The 13,321-nt window shown below is 38.3% G+C and overlaps 1 protein-coding gene across 1 annotated transcript in view; it reads left to right on the plus strand.

Moving 5' to 3' along the window:
• RYR3 (ryanodine receptor 3) overlaps nucleotides 1–13,321 on the plus strand; it is a 3,250,282-nt gene that overhangs the window by 2,029,182 nt on the left and 1,207,779 nt on the right. Inside the window, exon 40 of the mRNA XM_044074157.1 lies at nucleotides 9,097–9,211. Within this exon, the coding sequence (XP_043930092.1) occupies nucleotides 9,097–9,211 (115 nt within the window). The remainder of the gene's footprint in view (nucleotides 1–9,096; nucleotides 9,212–13,321) is intronic.

Raw genomic sequence — 13,321 nt, forward strand, 5'->3', positions numbered from 1 at the left:
CAAACATTCAGGTAAGAATCCTTCTGAAAGGAACCTATCTCATTTTTTGACTTCTAAACCAATGTCTATTACTTCATTCAAACTGGAGTACTGTAGTCAAAGCATCACAGAGGTCGATTGGGAGAGTAGGATGAGAGCACAGTTGAAGATGGAAATAGAATTGGGGATTATCATTCCATCCCCTTCTGTTTCTTGGGCAAATCAGATTGTCCCCTTTCACCATTTTTAGCTCCTCTCCTGGTGGCAGTCTCAGTACTGATTGCCTTTGAGCTGACTATCTAGCCGGATCCTGTTGATTTGGCACTGGCAGATATGGCAACCTCTCTGATGACAATCACGCATCTGACATACTTGACTCCAACACCATAAGTACTGAGTGATGTTAAGGCCTTATGCCTTGGGCACTTTTTTCGTAAAAGCATTAAATTAATTAACACATATAAATTGCTTCCAAAGGGACCTAGCATAACAAGCTTAAGATACTTTTTTAGACAATGTGTCATGCTAGAGTCTGCAAAACAATTGCAGACAACCATGAACACCATGTTAAACATAACTCACCTCTCCATGTGTATTTATTACAAGACAGCCAATGGAGCAGCAAGGGCAGCAGGCATAGGCATAACCCTAAGATGTCATGTTTGACTCTATTTTTGTGATTTTGAGGACAATTTCAAGGCATAACTTAGCAATGTTCCCTTTGACAGATCTCAACTCTTTGGTCCTATGGTGAAAGAAAAGTTTATGTAGTGTGGACAGGTTGTGAAGACACTGTCTGCAGTGGGAATCAGCTTTGAGAATCCTCAGAGAACCTTCAACAAGAATTAGAAGGTTTCCAACCCTCTCTTTTTTAGAAAACCACATCACACCAATCATTAGATTCTTCTGCATATAGGGACAGCCATGGCAGTGGAGACTCCTTTAATGGAAGACAACCCAGTGGTCAAGGAGGCTATAAGTATCAGAGCCAATACCTCCATTGTCTTCCCCAACTGTCCATCTCTAGAGGCAGTCAGGGGATGTTTATCTGTCCACCCTATTAAGTGGATGGCTATCACTCTGGACAAATGGGTGTGAAAGATAATATCCAGATACTGTACAACACCATTTTCATCAAGTACCACCAGAACAACAACCACTATTACCAAACATACCACCCCACCAGCTGCAGTCGCCTCATGAAGAGATATCATCTGCCTTCAAAAAAGAGCCATCAGTGAGCTTCCACCAGACTATAGAGGGTCAGCAGTCATTTCATGTTTCTTTTTAGTACAAAAAAAAGAACAAGAACCTCCAGCCAGTTCTACATCTCAGTAGACTAAACCAATACATAAAGAAGGCCCCCTTCAGAAGAGTTACTGTATCAGCAATTTTGCCCTACCTCAAGGCAAATAACTGCATGTGCTGCATAGACCTTCAGGATGAATACTTCCACATAAAATTTTCAAAGGAGTCAGAAGGTTTTGTATTTTGACTAGAAGCCAGTCACTATCAGTTCAGGGCCTTGCCCTTTGATCTCACCACAGCCCCCCTTGGTATTCAGTAAGTGCATGACACTGGTCGCATCATACCTACTACTGAAAGGGATATGCACCTTCCCTTTTCTAGATGATTTTACCCTCACTGCAACAATCAAAGTATCATTACTGTCAGCCAGAGTCTACTTTTGACAGTTCTGCCTCACCATAAATTCCCAAAAATCACAGATCAAGCCCACACAACAGATCACCTTCGTAGGATGAGATGTGGACACAACCGTATGCCAATTGTCACCTCAAAGGCAATTATCCCTTCAACCAACAGTCCAGATATTGCCTCAACTTCAGTCCACTCCATTGGTGGTTCTCAGGGCTCTAGGTATCATAGCAGGCTCCATCTTTATGGTTGCATGCACCCAGTTTCAAATGAAGAGTTTTCAGCAGATTCTTTCCACTAAATGGTTACAACTATCAGATCCCCTTCAAACCCAATATACTTAACCCAGGAAACACTTAAGCTGGTGGTTGACCTTTCCAAATGTTCATACAGGACAGCAATTCATAACATCCCCCTTCAGCAACAGTGACCACAGACACTTCCTCCTGGAGTGGGGGTGGGGGCATTTTGAAGGAAGTATGGTAGAATTATGGTGCAAAGAACTTGGAAGCAGTAAGAAGCCTATCTTCATGTCAACATCTTGGGGATGAGACTGTTTCTCCTAGCGATGCAGGAATTTCAGAAAGTCTTGTCTTCAGGAGTGATAGCCTTACATTCAGGCAATGTGACAGTAGTGTAGAACATCAACAACTACGGAGTAACCAAGTCTTATCCTCTCTGCAGAGAAGTCTTGAGAGAGTGGCAATGGACATTAAGTTCATATCAATTTCTGGTGGCAATGTACATACCTGGGAAAAGCAACTGGCTAGCAGAAAGTTTCTGCAGGTTTATTATAATGCCTCATGAGTGGTTACTTAATCTTGTAGTGGTTCAAGAGATTTTCAGTCAGTGGGACCAGCTTTGCTGTGACTTGTTTGCTTCCACTTCCAACAGCAAGTGCAAAAGCTACTTTACCCTAATTTCCCTAGAAGGGCAGTTAGCAAGGGATGTTCTAATCTGCTTTCCAAGCCTTCCTTATCCCTTCCCTCCTATTTCTCTGAGCTCAAAGTTTCTGCAGAAAGTTTTTATTTCTTCTTACTCCCCAGGCAGATCTGGTTCTCCCTGTTCAAAACATATTTGAAGATTTCCCCCTATCTTCTAGATGAACAGCCAGGATTTCTTCCTCACACATCTGGACAGTTTCATTTGGACCTTTTCTCAAACTAGCAGTGTAGATAAAAACCAGATCCTGGAAACAATTCTGTCAAATGGTACAGAAGCCCAAATACATAAAATAAAAAAAAAAAAAAATGAACAGAATCATTGCGGCTAAAGAAAAACTTTAAAACTTTAATATAAGAACAGAGTAAGCACTTTTGTGGCCTAGCAGGTGCTTCTTTAGACTCAAGTAACAGCAGCATTCTTCTTCGTATTTAAATGCAGTCAGTTAGTCAAATTAATTCAGAACTCCATCCTCATAAAGACACAGACCAATACAATGCTAACGCACAATCGGCATTTAGCAAAAATTTTACAAAGGAAATACAGCAGCATAAAACCACACATCTCAAAAAATTTTCATACATAAAAATATGTATATAAAAATATATAAAAAAAATCAATGTGGGAGTGCCAGTGCATGCAACAATGGTTTAATAGATATCATGTCAGTGAGTGTTTGAACATGGGCGTGCTAGTGCAGGAACAGTGAGAGTTCCTACGACCTTTTCGAGTGATGTCAATGGTTTTTGTGACATCATTAAAAAGAATTGAGGTATACTGGAAGTGTGTGAGAAGGTTAAAGAGGTGGTTAGTGAGTGGCCTAGATTTTCATTTAGGAACAGTCTTTCACTGAAAAGACAGTTATGTTATAGGTCAGGACTAACTAGGACATTCCCTGTCTCACAAAGACATGGTACGAACCCCTGCAGAAATTGCACTGCCTGTGAATATATTTATACAGGTACGAGTTTTAGACATCCACAGATGGGAGTAATGGTTGATTGTAAGTTTTATGCAGACTGCAAAACTAGGAATGTGATTTATTTTAGTTTTTGTGAGGTCTGTTTTGTTTTCTACATAAATAAGACTAATCGATCTTTGAGGGAACGTATCCGTGAACATGTTGGAAACATTAAAGAGAGCAGTGCTTTAGCATGTCATATCAGAGTTAATGGGTCCCAGCACCGTTTAAAATTTTTTTGTGTTGGAATTTGTGAGAGATAACATTAGATATTAGGAATAAGACTGAGCTGGCTGAATTACGTTGGATTAAGTTTTTTTTAATGCAGTAAAGACACCAGGAATAAATGACACAGTATCTATTAAACCATTGTTGCATGCACTGGCACTCCCCCATTGATGATTTTTTTATATATTTTTTATAATTTTTTTTATGTATGAAACATTTTTGAAATGTGTGATTTTAAGGTGCTGTATTTCCTTAGTAAAATTTTTACTAAGTGCTGATTGTGTGTTAGTATTGTATTGGTCTGTGTGTCTTTAAGAGGATGGAGTTCTTAATTAATTTGACTAACTGACTGCTTTTAAATAGGGAGAAGAATGCTGCTGTTACTCGTGTCTGAAGAAGTGGCTGCTAGGCCGTGAAAGTGCTTACTCTGTTCTTATATTAAAGTTTTTCCTTTAGCCATGGTGATTCTGTTTAGTTTTTTATTTTATGCCTTTTCTCAAACTGACAGCATGGTTTCTCCAAATCCCTTAGTGGCCAAATATCCCACTTTATCACAAGAGGTCTGCTTCTCAGAAACAGTCTGTCCAAAACATGTATTACAGTAAGTGGAAGTGTTTTATCATTTGGGCACAGGTCAAGGGTTTGACCCTTATTCTACCTCAGTCACAGATATACTACAATTTCTTGTTCACTGTATGATGTACGCCCCTGTTACTCTACCATCAAGGTATAGTTAGCTTCTGTTTTTAAATTTTCATCCCAGACCCTGAAACATCATTCTGGCATCACATAAACTGTTCAAGGCTTTCCTCAAAGGAGTATTTCTTCTCCATCCACCAATAAAAAAAATATTCTTGTATAGGACCTCAGTCTAGTTCTGGAAGTTGTAACAATATTTTCCATTGAGGTAGCTTCTTCTGCAAGCCTATACTTTTTATCATGGAAAACCCTTTTTTTGGTTGCCATTACTTCAGTCAGATGAATTTCTGAACTCTTCACATTGTCATCCATTTCTCCATATCTGACCTTTCATAAAGATGAGTTACCCTGAGAACCAACCCAACTTTTATTCTGAAGGTAGCAACAGAATCCAATCTTAATCAGCCTATAAATCTTACAGTCTCCTTCCCAGATTATTCCAACTCTGGTAAATATTTATTGCATACCTTATATGTCCAGAGACAGCTCAGATTCTATGTCCATAGAACAAAGTCCTATAGAAAGGATGTTCAACTGCTTGTTTCCTTTTTTAACAGAATGGGTACAAAATATCTGTAAACAGACAGTGTCCAAAAGGTTGTCTGATAGTATTGCCTTTGGTTACTTGCGAATCAATACAGTACCACCTACAAAACTGAAGGCTCATTCCACTAGATCTATGGCAACCTCCACTGCCTTCTTCCGGAATCTTGCCATAGATGAGATATGTGCAGTATCAACATGGTCTACACTGCACACTTTTTCAAGCACTATAAGTTAGACATAATTTCCAAAGCAAGAACCACATTTGGAGCTTTGTGTCTTAAAGATATTTTGTCATGATTCCATCCAAGATGTCAGATAGACTGAGATTCTGTCCCAACAATCGGACTGGATGAACCACTAAAATAGAATAAGGAAGCTATGTCTTACCATAACACTGAATCCTTTTCATCCAAGTCCTTCCAGTATGACTTTGACACTTATAACAGCTACAGAACACTTGAATTACTTATCAGTACCTTTTCAGTTGCTCCTAGAATGATTAGGTATTAGACCAGCAAACCTTACCTCTCAACTGTCCAGATTTTTGCAGAATGTCCAGATGTTTGGCTCATATTTGGTCTGTTCCTCATAAAATTTGTGGTTTTCTGGCAAATCACTGGGATAATCGGAGGCTTGTAGTCACTAAATAATGACATACGTTTGAATTTCTGACTTCAAATCCTTCTGAAAATGTATGTTAAAACAAATCCTGTTACTCTAGCAACTTTCTAAGTTATGAGCAATATTTAAAATATGTCCCTATTTTGGGCCTTTGTCCAGATTTCTTGCACTGAAAGGTTGAGAGGTATGCAGCAAACTTGATCTGAGGGAAGACAACCACAGGGTACTATGGAAAAAGTGTGAAGGAGCTCAAAGCTTGCAGCAATAGCTAATAGAATAGATCCAACAAACAGTTTAGTACCCAGCAGTCATGTCTGACAGACTTGGATGAAAAGGGTCCACTGTTTGCCATGTGCAATTGCTACTTAATAATGTTTGATGTCAGTTTTTTTAGCCAGTGCCAGACTTTCAGCACTTATATATATTAATTTGTATTCATTACTAAGAAATTTAGTTAGCCACTCTTTAAATGTGATTATTTTCTAGATTTTTTTGTGTATTTTGAGACAGACTGTTCCATGCTGCTGGTGCAAACTTTGACAAAGCTTTTTCCCCAATTGCTTGGGAGAAGTGTGGCCTTGACAGTAATTAAGCATTTTCTAAATATGAACAAAGGGACTAACTTGCATGTCTGTGATGTAGTTATTGTGGACAGAAGGAGCAAGTTTGGTAATCTGTATGTCAGGCACTAAAGCAGTACACTAGAAAGGGCATTTATAGCAGACAGTTTGCTTTTTGCAGTGAGTATCGGTGTTGATGTTTTGGGCCCCTTGAGGATTTGGATGTCGTATCTTACTGTGACTTGAAAGTTATATGTGTTTTGGGCTGAATGTAGAGCAAATAAGGGTATTTAGTATTCTAATTTTAGTAGCATTATTTCTAAAGCAAGGGCTTTCCTGAAATCTTGAGAAAACATGTTTGAATATTTACATCCTAGTTTTAACTGTCTGAGGACTGCTGCTGTGATATTTGGTACATGTCAGGTGAATGTTAGCTGCTAATCAAGCATTATTCCACTGTATCTTTGTTCTGTGACTGTAAGTAAAGGTAAACCATGGGGTCAGTAATGCTTACTGGGGTATTTAATTTCATGTTCTGCAGTATGCCAAAAAGCAATGTAGTAGTTTGTTTATTGGAAGCTACATTCCTGCCAACCAATACTCGTAATTTATGAAACGAGTTGTTGAAATGCAGTACAGTGATATAGTATATTTAAATATCTATCAATATATATGTCTATATAGATAGATGGCTATTTTATTTATTTATTTATTTATTTATTTAATATTTGTTTACCAGGAAAGTCGATAAGATAAATATGATTTTGTGACATTTTGAAATGTGACAAAATTGAACCTCATAACATTGAACACCTAATTGTTCAAAACACAAATCAACTACTACAAAACACAAAAAAAATCTTTTTTGCAGAGGGGCAAACCCCTCTGCACATCCCACACACCCAGCTTATATATGCCAGCTCTAAGATGAGACTACAGTGGAAACGGGCAATTTTCCCAAACCTACTCTTCTGTGATTATGCTGAAAAGCTTTTACAGCTGCTTTTCAACTACCATTTTTCTGCCTTGCCATTTTTTCATATATCTGACAATTATTTCTTTGAGTATTATGTGAAATATTCAACTATGTCACACTGATGAAATTTGTATGCACTACCTGTCTTGGCTTTTGTGCGCAGTCTTTGAAAACAAACAGAAAAAATGTAAATAATCCATTCATATGAAGACACAGGGAGAATATGGAGACTTCACACAAAAGGCACCCAGCTGGGAAGTGAAATGGAGAACAAATTAACCAACCCATTTTGTTAAGTATAAACCTGTGACTCAGTACAATCGGCAAAAGGGGATGGACTATTCTGCAGGTCAGGAATATATTACGTACATTACAAAGTCAGAAATAGCATTTTGCATTGCTCATCTATCTAGCTATGGATGTTTCCTTGCCCTACCTTACATTAAGTGCAAGCCAGATGGCCACATTTCATCAAACAGCTACAGCAACTATTAATAAGCAGATTGTTAGTGACATTTTTATTTTATTTTTAAATACAAAATATTTGAATGAATGACATTGGGTTGCTGGAGGCAACCATTCAAAACCTTGTGCTGTCTGCAGTAAGTTACCATGAGGTTTAGTGCAGGATGTCAGTCTGCATAATGATATATTCATGTGAGCTTTGTTTGAACACCCACCCCTATACCTCTCAACTTCTAAGCACAAGAAGTCAGGACAAAGTCTAAAATAATGGGGGGACAAAGGATCAGAGAAAAAGACAGATTTTAATATTGTTCTTATAAACTTAAAAGTTGCTAAAGTAACAGGATTTACATTAGCATACATTTCTGAAGGATATGAAGAGTGAAACTCAACTACATGTCATTATTTAATTAGTTCAATCCTCAGTAATTTGCCAGAAAACACACACATTTTATGAGGAACATGCCATAAATATGGGGCAAACATCTGGTCATTTTATGAAAATCTGCACAGTTGAGAGGTATGTCCCCCCACCCCCACACATCTGAACTTTAACACAGCAAGAGGTTCTCCGGTTTGATTCTCGGCTGGAGCACCTTCTGTGTGGCATCTGCATGTCCTCCCTGCACTCGAGTGAATATAAAGACATGCAGGTAGGTGTGAGCATGTGTAGGTGTGCCTTCTTTGAAGGGTGGATGCCGGGCTGGCAACTCAGCACTGTAAATATTCACTACCAATCATTAGTGGCCCGGCGTTCCGCTGTGGCGTCCCCTAACCGGGAAAAGACAAAAGACAAAAAGACTTACCTGGCACTTCACTGTAATCCTTCACTGAGCTGCAAACTGATTTTTTTTTCTTTTAAACTCTGTCTAGAAACACATGGCCAAAATAGTTAAACACATGCAAAACCAGAAATATTATGTCAGTACAATTGTTACTCACCTACAAATTACATTTAAATGATAGTTAAAATGAGCATTTAAAACTTGCATTCCCTCTATCAAAAAGTAAGTAGAAAAATAAATGCACACAAAAACTGTTCTAGTGATGTGCACTTTCTTGCATTAACATTTCTGACAGTTCCTTACTGGGTTGATCTGCAGAAGTTTTATTTCGAAAAGCAGCTATCACCAATGAATGATTTTAAACATATTTAATGTTGCAATCGAATGAAGAACAGAAGGTAATGCAAAGAACTGTATGTGTGAAAAACACAGTACAATATTGGTGTACAACACTTTCCTAAACTGTCCAGTGAAACTGCAACATAATTAGAACAGTTTCCATGACACATGTATGGTAGGTCTAATATGACTATTGAACAGCAACATTTACCAGTTTTGTGGGATTAAAATGCTTTGTGAATATTAGACAGAATTAACTAAAATTCTAAGTTGCCTAAGTAAAGTGAACTGCTCTTTTAACAAAGCCATATGAGTCATTTTATTTGTTGTCTCCTTTAGGGATATCATGAATAACAAAGTGTTTTATCAGCATCCCAACCTTATGAGAGTACTGGGCATGCATGAGACCGTCATGGAAGTTATGGTGAATGTACTAGGTGGAGATAAGTCCCAGGTAAATAAAAAACAGAAAATTGTAATTATTCAAATCTAGCATGTGAAAAGATTCATCAGAAAGGTTTGCTAGTAAACTGTTTATTGCTCTTGTACTGTTTTAGTTTTTATTATTATGATGTACTCCACATGATATTGTTCAGTCTGTTTTTAAGGTTTGTGGCTCATATTTAGGGAGTGAAGTAATTACTGAAACATCTTGTTAAACTCTGCTTCATACTAGAACAATTATTGCAGGGAAGACCAATGTGCTATACTGTGTAACAGTTGAAACAAAATAACGTTCTCTAAGAAGACTGGGTAGAATTGTTTTCAAACACTCCTATTTCACTTAAGATCTCAAAACTAGGACGCTACCTTATTAATCAAATATTGCTATATATTTTTGTCTACCATCTGTTACAGGAATATCTTTAGCTTCTCACTCAAAACCAGCATACATTTCACCTGCGTTACTGACTGGTTGTGTACATTTGAATACTGTAGACATCCCCATGGAACAGAGAGATGAAGCCCTGATTATGACCTGGATATCCTGATATCTGTTAGCAAAGAACTAAATGAGGTAGAAAAGTAGAGTGGGACTGAGTGGCTTATGGCAGCCCATCAATCCTGTGGAGACAGTATGACCTACTGCATGGCTGTCTTCTAGATGAAGCATGATTCAAACCATTTATCAATTTGATTGAGACATCTGCATCCACCAAGCTGTGCCTGACACAGTTACTGTATTTAACAGGTGCAGGGAATATTGTGCATGCCTTAGAGGCAACATTGTGGCAGTCTGTAGATAACAGGCTGCTGCAGTGACCAGCACACAGGCCAAGAAGAAAAAGTATCCATCCTTTATGGCTGCCTTGGAGATGGACCTTCCACAGAACAGCTCCCCCATCAGCACCCACTGTGTTATGAATAACAGATGGGCCATCAGATGGATAGATCTTGATGGTCAGCAGACACAAGTGGTAAAAATGCCAAATAATGTCTTGAATGTTGTAAATAATTAGCAGAGATGCTGTTTATTAGCAAGACCTGGCTACAGTGAAATGTGCAGCCAATTGTATTCACTTATAAGTACTAGCCACCTCTTATAGTGAAAATGTAAATAGCCATGCCAGCCACAGCTTTGCTCAAATTCCCTTTTACATTTAAGGAAAGACAATTTAAGAATTTGATTAATCAAAGTTTTGTTTTTAAGTGATCACTTGGGAAGAGGGCAGCCTATATTTTGTGTTATTGCAGGACCATGTTGATTTAGGTTACTGCTAATGTGACATTATCTTAGCAGTAAACAGGTAATCTAAGGGATTGTGCATAACTGCACGTATTCTGCAGTACAGAGCATCAAGGGAAATATGTGTAGTCAAATGGTAGTGAATGATTAAGAAATCTTTTGGTTAGAAAAACATTTTGATGGATGATGTGTTATTGTTTTAAAGTTGAAAAGATTATTCCTAGAAAGCTGCTTCACCAGCTACCTGTGAATAGAAGTACCTGGCAGGAAATTTTTAGGAATTAACAAGAAGGATTAAACAGATAAGTACCATACCTTCAAAGAAAGTATACAAAGTCAATAAACAAATCCAGAATAAGTAAACAGGTACCATTTAAAAGAAATGGTGGTGGACACAGATTAATAGTTTACAAACAGCAAAAAAAGAAAATGCCGCTGATGGTCACTATTTGAATCTGTAGTGGTTTACTAGAGTGTCTAATGTCAGAAACTATGCCATAGCACATGTTACAGGGAGCAATAGGTTGTGAAAGCTCATTTCCCCCACAGGATTAGTGACAAGATGTGATATATACTAGACTGTCAAAAACTGAATATGTGGCAGAACAAAAAAGTTAACAAAAAATTTCCAGTGGCACACAGACAAGCCTCGTTAAGCATTTAACTTTAGTAAAGTTACATGACATTCAACTGAAATATGAGGCTGTTGTTATAGAAGATTCATGTATCTAGCAAAAAACTGTAATTGTAGATATCAAAATATAGATTATGCAGAAGTATTACTTAGGAAGGACCAGTCAGAAGGAGCCATCAGACATAAATATCTCATTAAAAGACTTACTTGACTGTGGAATGGTACTAGAAATTTCAGCAGAGCAAAACCATTTATTTATTTATGCTTTGTAGACTGGGTTAGTCTTACTAGGCCAGCAGCCTCTAGTCAGGGGTCTTCTGAGGTAACATTCACACTGTCTGAGGGGAAATTTGAGCAGAGCTCTGGGAAATGTCCCCTAATCTTTTCAGAAAGTGCCTAGAGATCTTACCAGTTACAGACTGATAGATTATGATAACCAACAGAGAAGGATACCTGAAAAAAGCAAACACAGTAGCATATGAAAATCAGAAAGTAGAGTCAGTGCCAAATATGTATATTTGTATATAGTTTGTTTGTTTGTGTCTTTTGGCTTTTTCCCGGTTAGGGGTTGCCACAGCGGAACTCCAGTCCGCTAATGATTGGTAGTTGATTTTTACATGCCGAGTTACCAGCCCTGATGCACAACCTTCAACGAAGGTACGCCCATTCACGCATGTCTCCACGCAGAAGATGCTCTAGCTGAGAATCGAACCGGACAGTGTCTTACTGTGAGGCGACAACGCTACCACAGCACCACCACCGCGGATATATATATCAATATATATACACACACACATGCATATGTGTCTATACATATATGTGTATATATATATATATATATATATATATATATATATATATATATATATATATATATGTGTGTAATTTTATATATATATATATATATATATATATATATATACACACACACACACACACACACACACACACACACACACACACACACACACATGCATTCACACATACATACATAGTACATATTTGTATTGCTTCAATTACTTCTATCCCTAAGCATCACAGAATAGGCACAAAATTCTAAATGAACACAAATATCCCGGATGGTAAAAAATGCTGTAACTATGAATCTGGTGTTGTTAATCTTTGTACATTCCTTACTGGTGGTTTATTGGTTCCGTCCTCAGAACCAAGCTGGCCTTATACCAAGCACACATCAGCCAAAAACTCTAGAGCCAAGATCCTACCCACAATGCTCTGCTCCCTGTTACCTCAGACCTCATTTGCCACATTGCTGTACAGTCGTGTCAAGCCTTCTCTCTCAGCTAAGTGTTCAATTTTTTGAAGTTTTTCTATTATTAGTGTTTAGAAAGCTTTCAATTCTTCACTATCTCTGTCTTCCTACCCTATCACAACTATAGTATTTTCCATCCTTTTTTCTTACCTTTGAGGTAATTCTCCATTACCATCATTGGTAATTCTTCCTGTCCCTTTCTTACCCTTCTAGGTAGTTTCTTAACCTTTTAGTAGTGTTGTAGTTTCTCCTTTGATATTACAATGTCAGATAAGAAAAGTAGTGTTGGTTTCAAACACTTTCTGATGGCCATGATTTGTGTGTTTATTGTCTGAATGTTTCCCACCTTTCAGTGGATCCTCCTTGTGGAATTTGTAGAAATTTCTCGACTAGGACTCTGAATGAAAGGTAAAATAAACTTATACTAAAAGGCCTCCTTAAAACTCCTTTTTGCGAGGCTATCTCTGGGTCGGAGGGCTCACCCCCTCCTTCTGAACCCCGTAAGAGGCGTTCTTCTTCTTACTCCTAGAGGTTACTCACTTTGTCTCCCTCTGGAGATCACAAGGATTCAACTCACAAAAAGGTGAAAATTTCGGGCCCAGCATTGCCATTTGTGGTCTTTTCGGCCCCAGCCTCAGCATCTCCCCAGCTTTTTCTCACTCCAGCTATGTCTTCTTCATCGCCACCGGCACCGGAATTCCCGGTGCAGACACTTACAGCTTCAACAGTTTTGTCGCAGCCTTTTTCAGCATCACTGATGTCGGTGCAGACCCTCTTGGCACTGTCTCTACAGGTACAGTCTCCTTCTCCTTTGGCTCCGTCCTTGTTGATGCAGTCAACTTCTGGGATACTGCCCTCTATGGTGCAGACGCCTTTTTCACCGACCTGCTCAGTGCAGTCACTTTTGGCACCATCGTTATCGGTGCAGACACCTCCTTCTCTGATGGCACTGTATTCATCGGTGTAGACATTT

Source organism: Protopterus annectens, chromosome 6.part0 (assembly GCF_019279795.1).
Source record: "Protopterus annectens isolate FY-2018-M chromosome 6.part0, PAN1.0, whole genome shotgun sequence".
Taxonomy (NCBI): Eukaryota; Metazoa; Chordata; order Ceratodontiformes; family Protopteridae; genus Protopterus; species Protopterus annectens.